We start from the raw sequence: 20,973 nt of genomic DNA, 5'->3' as shown, positions 1-20,973 counted from the left end.
ACACAAATGATATCTGGGAAACAAACAGGCTCACATGGAGAACAGACTTATGGTTGCTAAGGGGGAGCGGGGTTGGGGCACGATGGAGTGGGAGTTTGGAGTTAGCAGATGCAAACTATTATATATAAAATGCACAAACAACAAGGTCCTACTGTGTAGCGCAGAAAACTATATTCAGTATCCTCTGCTAAACCGTAATGGAAAAGAATATAAAAACGTATATGTAACTGAACCACTTTTCTGTACCGCAGAAATCAACACAATATTGTAAATCAACTATACTTAATTTTTAAAAACCAAAGTTTGAAAAGCCTTAAGTATGGTCGACCATCCCTACCTTAAGTGTGACAAGGACCTTGAATCATCTGAGCGTCTGCTGTCCTGCTGCAGGAGGGGCGCGAGGGTGCCAGGCACTCACAGTCACCGAGCACCTCCGGGGGAGACGCATGCGAGGCGCCCTGGCTCAGTATGCAGCCCCACTGCGTCCCCGCTGCTCTTCTCGGAGATCTGGAGGCGCCAACTCCCCGCACACCCCGCCCACTGCCGCCGGCGTTCCCCTTGAGGGGCGGGAGCGCGAGTTAAAGCCTCCTGGGCGCCCGGGGCGCTCCGCCCGCCCGCGGCATCAACGCGCAGCGCGCCCGGGTCCCTGCGCTGTCCCCTCGCGGCCATGGGACTCCAGACGCTCCTTCTGCTTTTGCTTCCCGTGCTGGGCGGCCTCGGGGGCTCCACGACCGGTGAGTGGGGCCCCCGGGGAGGGACGTTGAGGGGCGGAGGCAGAGGAGAGCTTGGGGCGCCCTCGCTAGGTGTGCGCCGCGTCTCCCCGGTCCTGCGGTGACCTTTTATCCGGGAGGGCGAGGCTGGACCATCTGGAGGGGCCCCTGTTTCTCAGCCCTTAACTCTTTAACAAGCCCGCTGGGTAGGTTGGCTCAGCGGACCAATGGATTGTCTTGATCTCTCTGGCCCTCAAGCCTCAGGGTAAGGAAGCTCTCTCCGCACCTGAGTGCTTGGCACACCCTCCCTCCTAGGTTCTTTCTTCCCGGAGCCTCCCGGGGACTGGGATTGGCTTTCTAGCCCGGGTCTCTGATGCGCCCGCCGCCAAGGTTTAACCAGGCAGCAAATTTAGCCTCTTGGAGGCCCGAGACCTTGGGAGGAGATGCTTCTCTCTACCAACAGCCGCGGGGGCGACGGAGCCTGGTCCTGAGGTGCAGTTAGCAAGCAACTTGAAGCGGCACTTGTTAATACCACTTAGATGCAGGCGGACCGTAAGGCAGAGGAGAGCTGAGTCGGGTCCCAGGGTGACCGAGACACCCTCAGCTCCCGTAGGGTCGGTGGCTGGTGACTTAGCCGGTGCAGGAGCTGCCCAGCGTTTGTAAGACCACCTGGCCTGCGGGAGTGCATCTCTCCTGACAGGTGCTCCTGATTGGCCCTCAAGGATGGAGGTAGGCTTTACATCAATTGTTCAAGTACGCAGGCACTTTCTTGGTCAAGATACTGTAAACTGGTTTGCAGGAGATGGCCCTTCATCTCTGAGTTGTTTGTCTTCCAGGAGAGATTCTAACGCTCAGGGTTTTCCCCTAACTTTGTGGAGGGTCTCTCTTGTGGCAGGAAGCCCTTCCACGTGTGTGGTCTGTCTGCCCCACTCCAGAAATGGGATTTAAAGTTACTTGCCTTTTTCACTAAGCAGCGTTTCCCGAAGCCTTCTGGTGTGAAGACATCTTTATGACGTCTGTTGTAGAACAGTGTGATCTGCTTTGTATATGGTACACAATATACTTTGTATATTGACAGACTATGAGAAAGCTACTGTAAATTTAATATGTAATTAGATTAGTAAAGTTTAAATTTATTCACAGCAAGCATGTACCTAAATTTGAAAAGTCATGTTTGAGACTCATCTACAGATGGTGTGCAGAATCCATGTGCACACTGGGTCTCCAGACTGAGAATCCCCAGGGCAGAATAGTGTTCTAGGTGGGACTCGCCTAGCACTATAAGTCTCTGAGGGTTAACTGCAACCCTAACTGGGATCCTTCTGGAAGGATCTGCTAGAAGAGGTAGCAAAGGAGCCCAGGAGCATTTATTTGCTGGGTTTATGCCAAGTGATTTTGTGCTCATTTAATCCTTGAATTTTCCTCTTAGTACTACTTATTCACTATCTTCACTTTATAGACAAGAAAAACTGAGGCAGTAAGTCTCCCAGGATGATATTGTTAGTGAGTATTCTAACCAAAACTCCAACTGAGTAGCCTGACGACTGACCTGGGATACATCTTAGGGGTTGCTGACCTTACCTGCTTTCAGATGGATGGTTTTGGTCCAGTTAAATGGCATCGCCTGGATAGTGTGTGAGTAGCTGGCAAAGTTGTGAGCTATTCAGTAATAACCAGTTCCTTCTGAGTCTTTCAGTTATAATGCAATTTATAAGCCAGCATTTTAAAATCAAACATTGAGTAACTATGCTAAAAGCACTATCTTAGATGGATATAAGTAAGGCTAAGGTCTGGTCCTTACCAAAGAAGGTGAAGTCTATGCAGTGGGCTTCCATTGTCAACTCCCAACACATGGCTTTGCACACAACTTTCCATCCATGTGCGCACATTGTCCCTGGGGTAGGACTGCTGGGTCTTCACTGTGTCTTGCAGAAACTTCTACTGAATGGGCCATGTAGTTTATGTTTTCTTGGAACCAAGGATTGACTTTTTCTCTTTGAAAGTTAGGACAAACAAGTAAACTAAATACAGTCAGCCTTTCCAGTGTTTTCCTCTGAGCCAAGTCCATAACAGACTTATATTTGACCATTAATCATTCAGAGTTGATAAACTCAAGTTCATCATGTGAATAAAACTGATAATATAAATCAATGCCCTGCAAATAACCAAAAACTTAAGTGTATGTAACCAGGCTGCTAGAAGCTTATAAAGATGCCATGTAGGACCCCAAACCCTGACTTCACTTGAAGTTATATCTGCTGCTGCTGCTGCTGCTAAGTCGCTTCAGTCTTGTCTGACTCTGTGCAACCCCATAAACGCAGCCCACCAGGCTGCCCCGACCCTGGGATTCTCCAGGCAAGAACACTGGAGTGGGTTGCCATTTCCTTCTCCAATGCATAAAAGTGAAGTGAAGTCTTTGCGACCCCATGGACTGCAGCCTACCAGGCTCCTCCGTCCATGGGATTTTCCAGGCAAGAGTACAAAAGTAAAGTATGGTCAAGTGCTTTGAGCCCAAACCTCTAAATTTGCAACTCTTCATACTCTGAGTTTTTAAGACCAAATCACACCTGGAGGAAGTAGTCATATCTTGTCAAAGCACAAGTCTGAGCCATTCTAACAGGACAACAAGGAGGCAAATGACAGCCCTCCAGCAGCAACTCCACAGCGTCAGAAAGAATGGTCCCCAAGGATCATCACTGGTGAAATCGCATGGGTTTTTAGGGTACAGAACTTGCTAGCATTCTCCTCAGTAGTAGTCAGAAAGGTCTTCCAAAGAGAACACTGACTTCAGCTTATCATGAAAAGGTCTCCTGGACCCAAGGAAGCCGGGAAGTCTGATGGCTTTGCTTCTTGGTCATCCAATGCAGATGAAATGCAGTGTCATGCGACGAGGCAAGCTGCATGTGGTGGGAGGTGCATTCCTGTGGCCTGGCTCTGCAACGGAGAGCGCGAGTGCCCGGATGAGGCTGACGAGCAGTGCGGTAAGCGGTCTCCCAGCTGTGCTGTGTTATGTATCGTGCACTCACCTACACCTGGTCCATAGTGCTACATGCCTTGTTGACAGTTCTCTCGGTTTTTCACCCTCTTAGGAAGTGTTCTAAAACGTTGGGAGCTCTGGGTTGTTGCAGGCTTTTGGTGGGGAAGGCCAGGGATATGTCTTAAAGTATTGGCAACCCTGTTGTGCAAACATGTGGAGGGAGACTTGGGATGGAAAAATCCAGCAAGAGTCTGGCTCCTCATCTTAAATTCAGACCTAAACATCTGAAACAGTGTTACTCAACCTGGAATACTACAGGGATTCATTGATAGAAAACCCCTGCATTGTGTACACAATTGTGTGTTGTGTATAAAAGTTGAAGTAGTTTACTGTATATAAAAGTAATTGTGTACACACAATTTTATATGTGTGTACTTTCAAGTTGGGGACAAAAACTATAAAATCAACAGAAGTCAGTTAGCCGTTTGGTAAACGTCTTCCTGAAATAAATTTCTAGTCCGTCTCTGCTGAGAGAACTTAAAACCCCAGAAGGGAGGCTGGAGGACTTGTGTGAGGAAAGCCTCTCACTCGGCGCCTGGCACCTGGGGGTGCAGTGAATATGAGGGCAGACGTTCCTCATTAAACGAGGAAAACCCCCACAGCACTGGGTGAGTGCTCCCCTCATGCACATCCCTGGGCTGGTCACTTGCTGTAATTTAACACGAAATCTTGGATATCAAAATGTGTACTATTAAAGGTTAGGGTAAAATTTCAGACTTGCAGAAATGCCTTGCACTCGAGCCCCACAGACACTTCAGCCCAGCTCCTTAAGTTGACTTGCTTCAGCCTGTAGTCAGACTTTGGTGGAAATACTTGAAGGTCTAACTAAGCCCCCAACCCCAGTTCCCAGGTTGCCTGAGGTCTTAATGGAGTCTCAAACGTCAAAAGAAATCAGAGTAGTAAACCTATAAAACTGAACTAATTTAGGGGCCACTAACCACATGTGAAGATTTAGATTTCTTTAAATGAATACAAATAAAGTTCAATTTCTGGATCATACTGGCCACATTTCAAGAGCTCAATGGCCGCATGTGACTGATGACTGCCATTTGGGACAGCAGAGATGTAAAATGCTTCCATTGTCACAGAAGGTTTTAGTGGACAATGGTGTTCTAGAAGAAAAATGGGAAAGAGATGTTAGATTTTTTATTTTTTTAACTTTTTATTTTGTACTGGGGTATAGACGATTCACAATGTTGTGATGGCTTCAAGTGAACAGCAAAGGGACTCAAACATATATGTATATCTATATCTGGATATATGAGGCGATGTCTACGGATCCACTGACTGATTGCCTGCAAGGTAGGGCTACTGAGTGATGTCGTCGAAAGTACATAAAAGGATGGGCCAGTTTAGGGTTCACTCCAGGGACAAATCAGGAATGAATTATTCCTTTGCTAATGAAAATACCTGATAAGAAATCCAAATTTAAAAGCTGATAGTGCCCTGACAAGCACCTCTTCCTTTGTTCTGCACCTTGGACGCTGCTGCTGACCCACAGAGGAGGTGTGTCGGGGGCACCCACAGGCCTGGCAGTGTGATGACGGAAGATGTATTTCTTCCCACTGGCTTTGTGACGGTGTTGGCGACTGCTTAGATGGCTCTGATGAGGTTAACTGCGGTATGTACAGCTTATCTTTTTATCTTCCATCACATTCTGTTTATTAGCTGCATTGATTAGCATCAACTGTCGTAAGTGAAGCTCCTCACAAAGTAGTCTTCTGCCTATATGCTAAACCCAGACTTTAAATTGTCTCCCATATTGCAGATGACTGTTTTCACTCACTTCTCCATTTTTTAAAACTACCTAAAATTAAGATTACTAGCTTGGGACTTCCTGGCAGTCCAGTGGTTCAGACTTCATCTTCCAATGCAGAGGGTGTGGGTTCAATCCCGGTTGGGAAGCTAAGATCCCACATGCATTGCAGCCAAAAAACCAAAACATAAAACAGAAAGAATATTGTAACAAATTCAATAAAGACTTTAAAAATGGATCACATCTGAAAAAAAAAAGTCTTAAAAAAAAAAAGATGATTAGCTTTATTGACTTAAAACCTATTTTGGGGTGAAATGTCAGATCACAAAATTATGGCCACATCTCTGACAGCTTCCATCCCCTCCCATTCTTGGTTTTCTTAAATTCATGAGCAAATCGTAAATCCCTAAATAATAAGGTCATGACGGGGGTGTTCTACCTTACCCGCTAACTCTGCCTTTTAGAGAGAAGGACGGCATGTCCACATCTGAAAACCCAGTGTCCAGGAGATCCGCGGTGCCGAGATGCCTGGGACCCCTGTGATGTCAGTGAGGACTGTGGAGGGCGGTTCGGGGATGCGCTCTGCCCCCAGCACCGCTGTCTGAGTGGGCAGTGGCAGTGCAGGAACGGGCTGTGTATCCCGGACAGCTGGCGGTGTGACGGCGTGGACCACTGTGGGGACTCCTCAGACGAGCAGGGCTGTGGTGAGTCTCGGCCTGCCCCACCTTTCGTTAAAGGAAAGGTTGGACCATGTGGGCTCCTTTCTGCAAGCGGTGCTTTAATCCCTATGACTGAGACTCCCATCTTATATCTAAACATGGGGTGTTTCCTAGCAATAACCAAGATTTCCTTATTCATGGAAACATAAAGCAGTGCTTAAATAGCAACTGCAGTGGACACTCGCAGCACGGCCTAGACTGTTTCCGCTGTTCAAGTCTGGCCAACTCGCAGAACACCTGAGCGCCAGCATCCGGAGGCAGTCTCCTAACAGATGCCTACATCCTTGTGTGGTGAATATGGAAAGAGAACATTCGTCACTAAAAAAGAGAAAGCTTCCCCCAAACATGGTGATTGCTACATTCCTTTTTTTTTTTTAATCCTCAATACACAGTGTAGCAGAACCTCCAATTTTTTTAATGAAATTCAGTACTTTTCACTATTCTTCCCTAGAGTTAAATCTGTAATAGAAAATGTGTTCAGATTCTAACATTTTTTATAGTAATTTATAACCTGGTTTCTTAAGAGAGTATTTTTTTAGGGCTCATGTTATCTGACTTTAATGACTTCAATTAGAACTATTTAATGCTGCTACTGCTGCTGATGCTAAGTCGCTTCAGTTGAGTCCAACTCTGTGCGACCCCATAGACAGCAGGCCACCAGGCTCCCCCATCCCTGGGATTCTCCAGGCAAGAACACTGGAATGGGTTGCCATTTCCTTCTCCAATTCATGAAAGTGAAAGTGAAGTTGCTCAGTCCTGCCTGACTCTTCGCAATCCCATGGACTGCAGCCTACCAGGCTCCTCCGTCCATGGGGTTTTCCAGGCAAGAGTACTGGAGTGGGCTAGCTCAGTTCAATTTTAATACAATTTCAATCCAGTGCCCTGATGTCTTAACATTGTTGCTATTGAATCTTAAGTCCCAGTTCCTGAAAACTCTGCTTAAAATGATAACTTCCTTTCCAGCCTAGACTTGCCCTGGGTTATAGAAATCGTGCCACCTCCCTTCCCGGCTGTAAGACTTGTCTATTTTTACTACCACCCCAAATATTAATGAAAAGAATGCTTAACTTCCTACACAGCTTCCTGTCCAGAAGGCATGGTTGGATGTGATGAGGGGAAGTGCATTCTAGAATCCCTGATGTGTGACGGGGAAGTGGACTGCACAGATGGTACTGATGAGCCCGTCACATGTGGTAAGAAATCAATTGCTCTGCTTAAATTAACATGGGAGAGAGGAGAGTAAGATGAAACAAGCCAGCACCTTAGTTATCATGTGGGTCTACTCTCTGAGACAACTCCTGGGCTCAAACTCCTTTAGAAGCAGTTATCCTTCAGTGATGGATCCCTTACAAGTTCCAGCCCTTGGCTTTGGTCTCCTGAATTCGAGGAAATGTTACCTGACCTGTAAAAACTGAGGGCCATTCTATATTGTAGCTTTATGGAACTAGATTAGCTAAATAGCCCCCAAATTACAGGGCTCCTAAAATTCTGGAAGAAAGAACATAAACTTTGACACAAAGAAGCAAATCATTTAGCCAAAGAACTGAGGAATGATGAACCTATTTGCAGGGCACCAATGGAGACACAGACAATAGAGAACAGACTTATGGACACAGTTGAGGGTAGAAGGGAGGAGAGGGAGGGATGTATGGAGAGAGTAACATGGGATGTATGGAGAGTAACATTCCCATATATAAAATAGATAGCCAGTGGGAATTTGCTGTATGACTCAGGAAACTCAAACTGGGGCTCTATCAGTTTGGGAGGGGTGGGATGGGAAGGGAGGTGGGAGGGAGGTTCAAGAGGGACATAGGTATACCTATGGCTGATTCATGTTGATTGGCAGAAATCAACACAATACTGTAAAGCAATTATCCTTCAAATTAAAAATAATTTAATTTTTAAAAAAAGAACTGAGAAAGACTTTCTTGATGAGAAGGAACCTTCTGAACAGGCAGCTCGCAGCTCTGACTTTTAAATCCTGGTGGTTCCAGTTGGGGCAGAGGAAGAAGGGCATCTGTCCCCAGTCATCTGTCCCCCTCTCATTTCCACCCATATCGATCTTAGACATTATGATGCAGGCTCCTTTAGTACTATTAAAGGCCGTGAAAGAAGTTTTGCACTTAAGAGATACTAAAAGCATAAACAGTAGGACCCAAAATACAGGCTTCTGTTCCTGTATAGATAATTCATTGGGATTAATAAATTATTATATCACTTCCTGAACTAATGGTCCCAGCTGTCTATAGATTCTAGAGAAAATAGAAGAGAGGTGGCTGGTCCCTCCATGGGTGAACCGTACACCAACACTTGGAATGGTCCAGACGCTCCACCTTTCCCCAGCTCTGTGATTCCTAACTTTCCCTCTTCTCTGGTCTCCCCACAAAGCCTCCACTTTCCTAGGGAGGAGGGCGGGGTCAAGGGTTATCTTTAGCCAGTCATCTACTCCTCACACAAGTATGGAAGGCTGTGACACAGCATGGTTTATAAAGCATTTGATCCTGACCATGTTCATCTGTACTGACCACTGTCCTGTCTGTCTCTACCAGGGAAAAACTGCTCTCTGGCCAACGGGGGCTGCGAGGGGCAGTGCGGGGACTCACCCTGGGGTGTCCGGTGTTCATGCACAGCCGGATGGCAGTTACAGCCCGATGGTCAGAGCTGCGGAGGTCAGAATTCTTTTGGCTCATCTTTACAAGTTCTCATTGGACTAACTTAACATTTACCATTTTCATCATTTTTAATGGGCATTTTGATGTACATTCACAGTGTTGTGCAACCATCACACTATGTCCAGAACTTTTTCATGATCCCAGACAAAAACTCTGTACCCATTAAGCAATAACTGTCCCCCTTCCCTGGTAAACTTTATTGATTTTCTACCTATGAATTTATCTGTTCTAGTACTATGTATTGGGCTCCCCTGGTGGCTCAGATGATAAAGCGTCTGCCTGCAATGTGGGAGACCTGGGTTCGATCCCTGGGTCGGGAAGATCCCCTGGAGAAGGAAATGGCAACCCACTCCAGTACTCTTGCCTAGAAAATCCCATTACAGAGGAGCCTGGTGGGCTACAGTCCATGGGGTTGCAAAGAGTCGGATACAACTAAGCAACTTCACTTTCACTTTCTTTCAGTACTATGTATAAGTGGAATCATACAGTGTTTGTCATTTTGTTTCTGGCTAACTTCACTTAGCTTGTCTTTAAGGTGCATTCATGTTGAAGAGATATCAGAATTTCCCTCCTCTTTTAAGGCCAAATAATATTCCATTGTATGCATACAGTTTGTTCTTTGTCTATGCAGGCTCCACATCTGCAGATTCAACCAACTGCAGATTGAAGATACTGGGATGGGGGTGGTGTGGGGTGTGGGATTCTAGAAAGTTCCAAAAAGCAAAACTTGAATTTGCTGTATTTACATTGTATTAGGGATTATGAGTACTCTAGAGATGACTTAAAGTATACAAGAGCATGTGCATAGGTTATATGCCAATGCCAAACTATTTTATATAAGAGATGTAAGCATCCACAGATTTTGGTATTCTCTGGGGGTCCTGGAACCAATCCCCTGTGGATCCCAAGAGATGACCGTATGTCACATTTTGTTTATCCATGCATATGTTGATGCACACTTGGGTCATTTCCACCCTTTGGCTATTGTGGACAATGCTGCTGTAAACACTGGTGTGCAAACATTCGTTGAGTGCCTGCTTTCAATACTCTTGGGTATATAACAATAGGGGAACTGCTATGTCACATGATAAATTCTATCTTTAACTTTTGAGAAACCATCAAACTTTTCCATAGAGGCTGCACCATTTGACATTCCCACTAGCAATGCACATGGGTTCTGATTTCTGCACATCCTTGCAGCTCATTCTAAATTGGGCTCTGGCTGGCTTGAGATGGGTCACATCCCCAGGAATGCTGCTAGAATAACAGGGATGCACATCTAGGGTCCATGTATTGATGGTTCTGCTGCAATGCACTCACATACATGGGAATCCTATGGACATGGGGATTGTCTGTCCTAGGACCCACACCGTCATCTCCACTTAATGCATGCTCCATGAGCATCTGAAAAGTGGCCCCAAAGAACAAAAATACTTGAGATCATTCCTCAGTCTTCACTAATTTCCAACTCTCTGTCATCAGATGTGGATGAGTGCTCGATGGCATACAGCCCCTGCGGCCAGCTATGTCATAACACACGCGGCTCTTACTCCTGTGGGTGTATTCAAGGTTACCAGCTCCACAATGGCACTGACTGTCGAGTTACAGGTGAGTTTCAGTCCTGTAAACAAAGTGAAGGCCCTGCTCTATCCTTAGCAGCATTTAGGTAAGAGTGATATAGACGATTCACTTCAGGGTCTGGTATTAGAGATGACTCCTCTCTTTCCATAAAGAAACTGCTATTATAATGTTAGTTGATCAGTTTTGAGTATCAGTTGCTATTATGTGTCTTTAAAATGATTGGGCTTTCCAGGTGGCACTAGTGGTAAAGAGAAGGAAACACAAGAGACATGGGACATGGTTCTATCTCTGGGTTGGAAAAAACCCCTGGAGGAGGGCATGGCAACCCACTCCAGTATTCTTGCCTGGAGAATCCCATGGACAGAGGAGCCTGGTGGGCTACATTCCCCTGGGTCACAAAGAGTTAGACATCACTGAAGTGACTTAGCACACATGCTTGTCTTTAAAATGATTTAGTTTTTCTGTAGGATCTACAGCTAGGTGCTCCAGAGACCAATTGATGATCTTAGTTTGTCCTGTGCCACTTCCACGATGGGACACTTAATTATATTTGGCTGTTGTCTATAAGGCCTGGAGAGGACCTCTGTCTAGGGGTGAGGGGCTGAATCTGAAATCAGGCAGAAAAGTTCCAAAGATTCATTTCAATGTGCTAGAGTTCAGAGGAGGAATTGAGGCTTCAGGTGGTCAACCAGGTCTCCTTTAGATCCACCTTAGTCCAGACTTCAGAGATAAGTAGGTTTTGGCATGGGCCACTAGTCAATGTCTTTAGTTAAGGAGATGGTGTGAAAGGAAGTTTCATAGTCATGAGTCACCTTCTACTTCTATTGCAGATGATGCTGTTAAAATTCTTATTGCAGCAGATAGAGAACTTGGTATCCTGGATCGAGGAACAGGCATCTATGAGACACTGATACCTGTAAAATCAAGGCCTATTTCTGTTGCATATGATCTAGAGAGAAGCATGTACTTCTGGGTGGATGAAGTCTTAAATGTGTTTGTTCTTGGGAAGCCAAACCCTGCTTCTCTCTATCCAGGTATATTTCTTGATATTAAAGCTCTAGCTTCTTTAAGCTACTTAAACATGGTGTGAGAAATATATGTTTATCTGGACATCATCTGTGACTCACTTGTCATGCATCATGAGAGTACATAAAATCTTGATTTTAGTCTATGTAGCTTGGTTCTATAGGAGCTTTGTAGAGCATAACCTGAGATGAGATTGTTAAGCAGTTTGGAAAGTATAGAGATGTGGGCTCAGGCCAAGGTTAGTCTCAGCTCCATCACTTGGTATATGACCCTGAGCAAGTTGTTAATTCCTTTGAACCACCATGTAAAAGATGAAGATAACAGCACTTGTCTCATTGGGTAAGTGTGGGGATTAAGGAGAAGAAGAGCTTAGCGTAGTCCTGGATGTACAAAAATCCTCTGCTGACAGTTAAGAGGTAGCATTCATCACAGCCTTCCCAGAAAAAAAGTATCAAAAACTTTGATAATGAATATTGTCCCAAACTGAGGTCACATTCTCCTGGATGTCTTGGTTATACTTCTCCTAAGGCCTTTGTCTTTCCTTCCTGCCCACTGTATACTGGGAATACCTCACACAGCAATAGCTCTCATTCATTCCCTGTGTCCTGTTGGCCTCATTATGTGACTTGAGATCAGAAGGTGTAGAAAAATTTTGTCTGAGTCTCTTTTTTCAAGGTGAGATGGGTATAGGAGAACACAGAAACATAACACTGTCTCTTGTAATCCCCAGAACTTAAAACTATCAACAGTATCTCTTTGGACTGGTTCACGGGGCAGTTGTATTGGGCTAGCAGCTTTGCCAGGGTCATCTGTGCTGGCTTAAGTGATGGCAGAGGCTACATCAGAATCTTGGAAAAGGATCTTGTGCCGGAGCAACTCATAGTGTTTCCTGCAAAGAAGTAAGTTGCGCTTTCTTCGGAATATATCCCAAATCATTGGTTGTCTTAGGTATTTAAGTTGATAGGAGAGCAGGTCAACCTTTTCGACCTACGTCTCATTTGCTCCAAAAAATTCTTAATTTTGAAGTCTAAATTGAATACCATGGAGCCAAACTTTTCAAAGTCTAGTGAGTCTGAGAGCAGAAATCTCCAGGATTCTGACCAGTGGAATGATAAGAGGTCTATGCCAGCAATCAGGGCAGCCTGGCTTGTCAGAATCGTATACATGGCCTGGAGTGGATTTTCTAACCCTTGTGTCTTTGCTGATTTCAGGTACTTGTATTGGGTAAATCGAGGTGGGAAAGGCCTGAGGACTATCGAAACAGCAGGGATGGATGGCTCTGATAGGAAGGTGTTGGCGGTGGTCAACATGGAGGAACCCACAGGGCTGACGCTGGACCATGTGGCTAGCAGACTCTACTGGATCAGTGCATACAAAGAGGTACCATGGATGGGTCAGGAGGAAAAGGTAAACCTGTTTAGTAGGAGTAAAGGGTTCTTTTGAGTACAGAGTTCTGTGTTGCATCAACTCGGTGAAGTACCTTCTGGCCATGAAAACCGAGAAAAGCCCAGCATCTTCAGATGAAACTGGACTGTATCAACACAGGTTGGGAGACTCTGTGACTTTCTTAAACTCTCTATAGTCAAACTCAGCTCTGGAATTTCCTGGTTGTCTAGGTCATGTTCTGTGTGGTATCTGGAATATAAAACATTTTAAAACGGAAAAAACAAACAAACATGCAGTTACTTAAGTACCTCAGTGTCTTCTCCCACATTTCTAGGTTTTCGTATTACAGGTCATGTTATCTTATTTTTGAAACCATCAAACTAAAAGACCAGTTGGACATGGGGGCTGAAAGCACAGGCTTGGGAGTCATATTTTTAAGCCTATTTCTTCCAGCTGTGATTTCTGGTTACTTAGGGTGCCTCTTTGAGCTCTTCTTGCCCTCTCTGGAAAGAGAGAGAAAGCCTGCCTTGGAAGGTGGTTGGGGAATGTAGTAGAAGGATTTGGTACAGTGTCTGATGCAGACACTAAGTTATAGTAGCTACTTGTATAAGAATTGTGACCCTAATTGATACAAGAAGCAGCCCAATCCTCTGCCTTTGGCATTAACCTCTGCAGATCCCAAGATAACTTCATCTCTATCAAATTGATATCAAAACGTGTTTAATTGGTGTCCAAGAAACTGAGGTACTCTAAGATGGTCACCCCTCTTGCTGCCACACTCTCAAGAGACCCTGTCACCCTTCAGTCCATAGAGACAGTGAACGTGGATGGCTCCGGGAGGCACACCTTTCCCAAGGTCTTCCTGGAAGATGACGATCCAGTGGGACTGGCGGTATTTGAGAACTCTTTCTTCTGGGCAAATAAACTACAGCTGTTTCATACTTCACCCCACACCACAAAGGAGAGAGAGGTGCTGCTAAACGCTTCCATATCCGCCTTCTTGGTACTCCACCAATCCCAACAGCCTAAAAGTAAGTCTCATCACTTGCTTTCAAAACACTTATGAATCAGAACTCACACTAAATGGAACCCCCGCCCCCCCCGTAAATTACTACCTCCATCTGTTGTTGGAACTTGCTATTTTGGGGCCGGGGAAATGTTCTGGGTATCGTTCCAGACGTACCCAGGACTTTTGAGTAAGATGAACAGAACGAAAATATCTGCTGGAAAACTTGTTCCAGGCACATACCTGGCTTTTATCTAACATAGCAACCAGAGTTTTAATACACAAAACATCTGAGTTTTAATACACAAAATGGGGGATGTGCTGTTCACAAAAGGGCTAGAGTAGCTTTCTCACTGACACATCAATTGATAACAGAAAATGGAACCAAGCTTGGCATCCTGCTTTTAGGAGGAAGTCACATGTTTGTTGACTAGGAGTTAAAAGCTTGTTAATCTGAATTTGTCAGCTTCAACTCAGATTATACTTCTTCATGGGCCAAGAAACTAATTAAAGTGGAGAACTGGGAACCTCTATTTACTTCCTATCAGCAAGCTAGACAGTTATTTTGCCTTAACTTGGAAGGGGAAGATACCGTTGGTTGAAGCTTTCTTAGCCTGAGCTTATTGTAGAGAGGTCATTGTCACCATCTGAAAGACGGGACCCCAGGAGTTTAAGGTCAGCATGCTTAACTTAGAGGGTGACAAATATATTGGGGTTCCTTTTAAAGCAAAAATGCCTTAACTCCTTTGAGTCTGAAGTTTTGAACTGGTTTGGATAAATCCATCTGAAATTGTGTCCAACCTGTTTTTACTTTAAAACAGGTAAATACCCAGCGTATGTTCCAGGTTCTTGCAGCCACCTGTGTCTCCTGTCCCCTGTCCATCCCAAGGGTTATAAGTGTGTTTGTCCAGAGGGGATGTTTCTTTTACCTTCCGGAACATGTAGTGGTAAGGATGGTGGGTGAAGTGGGTTTGGCTCAAGAAGCCACATTCTGGTAGGTCTGGAAATAGTGTCACTTCTGTTTTTGAATTAATCACTTTTGTCCTAAAAGCATAAGAGTTTGATTAGGTTTTTTATTGTGTTAAAAATACACATAACAAAAGGTACCACTTTATTTTTAAGTGTAGTATTCAGTGGCATTAAGTATATTCACATTTTTGTGCAACCATCACCTCCCCCCTTGGTCTCCAGAACTTTTTCATCTCCCCAAACTGAAATTCTATTCCTGTTAAACAATAATTCCTCATTCCCCTCTCCCCCCAACCCCTGGCAATCACCATTCTACTTCCTGTCTCTGAATCTGACTACTCTAGGTACCACATCTCAGTAAAATGGTACAGTATTTGTCATTTTGTGACTGGCTTTTTAAACTTAACATATGTCTTCAAAGTTCACCCATGTTATAACATGTGCCAGAATTGCCTTTTTAAGGTGGAATAATATTCCATTGTATGTAGATACTACATTTTGTTTATCCATTCATCTATCAATGGATATTTGGGTTCAGTAATTTTTAAAACAAGAAAAAATAGCTTATACTACTCAGTTTTACATGAAAGACTAATGATTGCTATGCTGTCACTTCAGTCGTGTCCGACTCTGTGCGACCCCATAGACAGCAGCCCACCAGGCTCCCGTCCCTGGGATTCTCCAGGCAAGAACACTGGAGTGGGTTGCCATTTCCTTCTCCAATGCATGAAAGTGAAAAGTGAAAGTGAAGTCGCTCAGTCGAGTCCGACTCTTAGCGACCCCATGGACTGCAGCCTACCAGGCTCCTCCATCCATGGGATTTTCCAAGCAAGAGTACTGGAGTGGGGTGCCATTGCCTTCTCCGAGACTAATGATTAAGTTGGTATAAGAAAGAAACCCTCTACAGTCTCATGACTATAGTATTTTCTGACTCTTGCTTGTAAGCAGAGTGTCTACATTAACATTTTTAACATAATTCCTCATGTCACTGTTCCATCTTTGAAACTGTGAAGGCTACATAATCGGTTGAACATCACTGCCCAATTCCTTGAATTTTTCCTATAGAACAGTGAGGTTTTAAGAAGAATAAATGATATAAATATGTTGATGCTCTAACTACCTTTGTAGAAGGCAATTCACAATGGGTAGCCATGGAGCATGATTATAGTGTAATAAGCTGTTGTGCCAAACACAAGTCTTAGCTTAAAATGTTTGTGAACCTTATACACAGTTAAGCACCCAGGTAACTTTTCTTGAGATAGGCAGCAGAGCTTAAATTTCTTTGTGTTGAAATGTGTGTGCTACAGACAAGGATTTGATGACGTTACTGAATCCAACAGTAGCTGAGGCCCTAATCCTCAGGATTCTATGTTAATCTTTTCGCAGACATTTAAAGGCCTTGGTGAAACTGAGCAGCACTTTCATTTGCCCAAATGACTTCCTTCTCTAAGGAAGCCAAGGCATTCATGTTGTGTGTACATGCTTCAGAAGCAAACTTTATAAGATCCTAGAATTCTAGGGAAGCTTCAACTTGAAAGAGCAATGTTGTTTCAGAGGGGAGCATGGGGCTCTTCTGACAAATGCTCAAACAGTACATCTTGCTTTTTCTTCGGTAGAGTTAAAACTAGTGTTTTCCTCCGGCAAACGTCTCTACTTGTTGAAAGTTGGTTTTATGGGAACTGCTATAGAGAGAAGCCTAGTTCAAGAGCATCCAAGGAACATCTACTTGCTGGATATTGACTGGAAAAGAAATCTCATCTACTGGACAGATACCCAGGGACATCTGTTTCACTCAACTGGCTACCTGGGAGACAAGCAAGAAATTTGGACAGAACATACAGGTAGCTTGGGTTGGTTATTTTGAAATTTTTCCTTTACTTTCTGGCTCTAGATTTAAGTAGGCTCCCAAACATCTCCAAAACCCTATCTGTCTCTGACCTGAATCAAGCTTAATACCAAAGAGTGGTTCTTAACTAATTTAAATATTAAGTGTCTGTGATTTACCCTTGTTCTTATGGTGTGCAGACTCTTAAAAGGCTACCATGATTTGGGAAATACTGAGGTCAGTAATAAGGGTTTTAAAATTTTACTTTTCTGGCCTTACATCTGGATAGGATGGAAACAGACCTTAAATACTTCAACTTTGCATTGCAGATTTTTCTTACACTAATTTAGAAGCAATTTGCAATGCAGATTTCAGAGAGAACTAGCAAGATATTTTCTTAATTTGATAATATATGCTTTCTCTCCCCTTCCACACTCCTACATGGCATACCCCACCCTTAGCTCCCTGTACTCAGCCTAAATGAAAATATCTGCTTTATAAAAGTAAACTGAGAGGTGAGTTCCAGGGTGAGTAATCTTATTTCTGAATGCCTGTACTGTGGGTATTCTAAGTGCCAAGGAACTGCTTTACTATATGAAGTGCTGTATTGGAATCCATGTTCCCGAGACACCCTTCAGATCAGTGGCTGATGTCTTAATCCTTATGGAACTGGAATGGCATCAGACTTTTTTTTTTTTTTCTTTGTTTAGGACACAGTTTATGTTGCAGAATTGCTTGGTGTGGGGGGAAGAAGCACATGTCTGGTGTCACAAGTATTGAGGTAAAGGGCTTCCCAGGTGGCACAGTGTTGAAGAATCCACCTGCCAGTGCAGGAGACCCAAGAGATGTAAGTGTGATCCCTGGGTTGTAAAGATCCCCTGGGAAGATCCTGTGGATGGCAACCCACTCCTGTATTCTTGCCTTGGAAATCCCACGGACAGAGGAGCCTGGCAGGCTACAGTCTGTGGGGTCACAAAGAGTCAGACATGACTGAGTGACTGAGCACATACACACAGAAAGGAGACACACAAGTGTTTTTCCTACACAGTTAACTGGGAAGTGTGACACAGCCAGGCAGGCCTTTTCTGGGTAGTGATCAGCTTGACCTCTGCTCTCCAGGCCACTGTGCAGGATCTCAGGGCCTCCTGACAACTCTTGGGTCTGCACCTTTCACCTTATTTTCACATCAGCGTGTACACGTCTCTTGTGTCTCCTGCATTGGCAGGTGGATTCCTTACCACTGTGCCACCTGGGAAGTCCTTTACTATACCTCAGTACTTGTGACACCTGTAGTGTTCCCCCCGCAACACACACACCAAGCAATTCTGCAACACAAACTGGGTGTCCTAAACAAAGAAAAAAAATAAATATTGCCTGACGCAATTCTAGTTCTTTAAGGATCAAAACATCAGCCACCAATCTGAAGGGTGTCTCGGGAACATGGATTCCAATTCAATGGACATGAGTTTGAGTAAACTCTGGGAGTTGGCGATGGACAGGGATGCCTGGCGTGCTGCTGGCCATGGGGTCACACACAGTCGGACACGTCTGAGTGACTGAATTGAACTGAACTGCACTGACATCTGTGTTGTTTTCTCTTGGGTGTGTTAATCTTGTCCTCAGACTGAAACTTGAGGGTAGAAAAAACAGATGAAGTTCTGAATCAAAAATGGGAGGGCTTCAAAGTTCCACTTTAGGAAAGAGTGCATGTTTTTAAGAACTGGTGTAGAATCACTCTGAGGGCATTCTGTGATGTTGGCATGCGGGATTTTTGTGGTTACATCTGACTCCAGAGGAAAGCACATATTTTCTGCAGAGGGCAGAGCCCAGTGAGGTCAAGAGAAACAGAACCCCATGGGGCCAGTGTGTTCTTAGGAAGTTGCCAGTCTTCCTAAGCTATCCAACTTACAAAATGCAGTGCGTGTCTGCCTTGCCTAGGGGTTGTCAAGGATCAGGGGAGCTTGTACTGACAGACAAGAAACCAGAGTAGGCATGATGGGACCATTGTGGGAACAAGGTGTGTAGGTTTCTAGGGAATGATCTTTGCATCCTGAAACTATCTGCCTTCATCCCTGGCCCAGAGTTTAAGACGGTATGAGAACACATTTGAATGTCCTTCCTAATGGGAGCGACTTGTCCTCCTTACAGTCTGCTCAGCGAATGTGGACATTCCAACTGGGAACTTGTACTGGCTGCCCTGCGACAGAAGTGCTATTCAGAGGACAAGACTTGCTGGCCCAGACACCCATATCCTGTACAAAACGGGCAGCGTTATACTGCATCTCCTTCTTGACTGGCCAAGGAGGCTGCTCTACTGGGTGGAAAGTGGGGAACCCTTGAAAAGTATGACCCTTGATGGCAAAAGCATACAGACAGTCTGGAGAGGCACCTGGACGGCAGACACCCATGTAACCTTAGATCTCGGCTCTTCCAGCATCCTCTGGACCACCAAAGGGTCAGGTAAGCGCTGCATAACCAGTGAGGTTGGAAGAGGCTTGAGGGGCTGAATGAGAGTCTTCTTTTTAGTAGTAATGACACCATTTTTAGAACTAGTTAGATATAGTCTCAAACTCTGATTTTCATAGTTAAAGCTTGGGCATGAGTCACTGACCTCAAGCTCTATTCACATCTATGAGTCTAAATTTATGATTGAAGAGATAGAAAACTTTAGAAATAGCATACTTAATTTTTAACACTGCAAAAAGCTATTTGTTTCTACTTCGGTAAGTAGAAGTAACGGAATGAAACTTCCATTATAAACAAAGTACAGCTACTTTGGTTATAACTTGACAGCAGGTACATATTACACCTACATAGCTGAATGTGACAGTCTACGCACCCAGAAGTCTCAAGAATGGCCTGACAGCACTGTGCTGATGACTGGGGTTGTAGGACTGTGGTGGTCAAGTCACATCTGATGTTCCCATGCAGCACCCCTCACTTTTCTGGAGCTTTAAACACTTCCTTGGATTATCTTTAACTATAGAACTAAAACTTACAAAACTTCACAGATGAATCTGTGCATACTTTCGGTGCAAGGTCATTGAAATTTTCAATCCAGTGTTGCCCTTGCCTCCTTGCTGTCACAGGTTACTTGTTCTGTATCAGCTTGTAAGGACTTGACTCTTCCTTAGGGTTGCAAAGTCTGAGTCTCCTAAAAAATAGAACCTACACTTTGAACGAGACTTGGAGTGATGGCATGATTGCGGCCCATGAGCCCTACCTACTGACTCTGAACAGAACGGCTCTCGTGCTGTGGAATAGGAGGAAGCCAGAGCCCTTCTCAGTGTCAAAAGAGGCCTATGTTCAGAAGATGATCATCTTGGCTGAGAACCTGGAGGTGCCAGGCAAGTCTTCCCCTGGGGGTTTTCTTAGAGATCCACGTTACGTGGCATTCCTAGGTGTGTTTCCTACGAGAAATTCCCGGGTATCTTCCGATCTGTGTCAGCGTGGTCCCACCCCACAGTTCGGCAGGCCTTCTGCCTAACTTGTCCTTGTACTGAAACCTGTTCAAGTAAGAATCTAACACATTTCTCAAAGTTGCTAAACGGCACCAGTTCCTGAGTAATACCCCAAGGAGGGTGCACACCTAGCCCCTTTTGGGAATCATCTTTCATGTTAGCATGTTGAAGCTCTTAGTTTGGCTGTAAAGAGAGCCATTTAACTTGCTCTAAACAGGTTTCCCGGGCTACCTAGGTGGCACGGCAGTGAAGAATCTGCCTGCCAATTCGTGAGACCCAGGTTTAATTCCCGGGTCAGGAAGATCCCTTGGAGAAAGAAATGACAATCTACTCTAGCATTGTGGCCTGGAAAATTCCGTGAACAGTGGAGTGTGGTGGACTACAGTCCATGGGGTTGCAAAGAATGGGACACAACAGAGCACCAATGCATGAAAATCAGTTTCCCAAGCTGGCTTTTTTTTTTTTTTTAAACTGAGAAAGCCCCTTTCTCATAGCAGTGACATCTTGCAGGGGATCCTCTGTGAAGCTGCTCTGGGTCCTGGTTACCAGGGGAAGCAGCTCTTCTGTTAAAGCTGTGCCTTGATCATTCAGATTAATCTGCTTAAAGCTGGCTTAACTATTTTCGTATAAACCTTTTGCACGGTGCCAAAAAATCTGATTTCAGATCTTGAGGCAGAAGAAAAGGTCTTATCACAGGATTCAGGGGGCTTTCTTGGTGGAAGCAGCTGGAAACCCCGAGGAAGAATAGAAACAGAGATGCACAGACCTGTTCCTCCTCCTATGTACCTGCCCGCTAGAGGTCTTTCATCTCCCCCTGCAGTCTAA

The 20,973-nt window shown here is 44.7% G+C and overlaps 1 protein-coding gene across 1 annotated transcript; it reads left to right on the top strand.

Moving 5' to 3' along the window:
- The first annotated feature begins 619 nt into the window (after window positions 1-619).
- LOC109553336 (low-density lipoprotein receptor-related protein 4-like) lies at window positions 620-20,973 on the top strand. Its single transcript, XM_070781613.1, has 16 exons — window positions 620-734; window positions 3,578-3,691; window positions 5,249-5,368; window positions 5,968-6,207; window positions 7,302-7,415; window positions 8,772-8,891; window positions 10,377-10,502; window positions 11,306-11,509; window positions 12,232-12,400; window positions 12,713-12,881; window positions 13,693-13,918; window positions 14,715-14,840; window positions 16,479-16,703; window positions 18,836-19,147; window positions 19,822-20,034; window positions 20,813-20,973. Exons 1-16 carry the CDS (start codon window positions 668-670, stop codon window positions 20,971-20,973), a joined length of 2,706 nt encoding a protein of 901 aa, XP_070637714.1. The 5' UTR covers window positions 620-667.

The sequence above is a fragment of the Bos indicus genome, chromosome 27, assembly GCF_029378745.1.
Source record: "Bos indicus isolate NIAB-ARS_2022 breed Sahiwal x Tharparkar chromosome 27, NIAB-ARS_B.indTharparkar_mat_pri_1.0, whole genome shotgun sequence".
Taxonomy (NCBI): domain Eukaryota; kingdom Metazoa; phylum Chordata; class Mammalia; order Artiodactyla; family Bovidae; genus Bos; species Bos indicus.
The sequence above is the reverse complement of the archived record's forward strand: the minus strand, read 5'-3'. Positions and strand labels throughout refer to the sequence as shown.

Bases quoted from the DNA above. Each gene is read 5' to 3' on its own strand.
- LOC109553336 (XM_070781613.1), top strand. From the start codon at position 668: ATGGGACTCCAGACGCTCCTTCTGCTTTTGCTTCCCGTGCTGGGCGGC. The intron at 14,841-16,478 runs GTAAGGATGGTG...TTTCTTCGGTAG, and splicing joins ACCTTCCGGAACATGTAGTG to AGTTAAAACTAGTGTTTTCC. The intron at 20,035-20,812 runs GCAAGTCTTCCC...ATCTGATTTCAG, and splicing joins TGAGAACCTGGAGGTGCCAG to ATCTTGAGGCAGAAGAAAAG.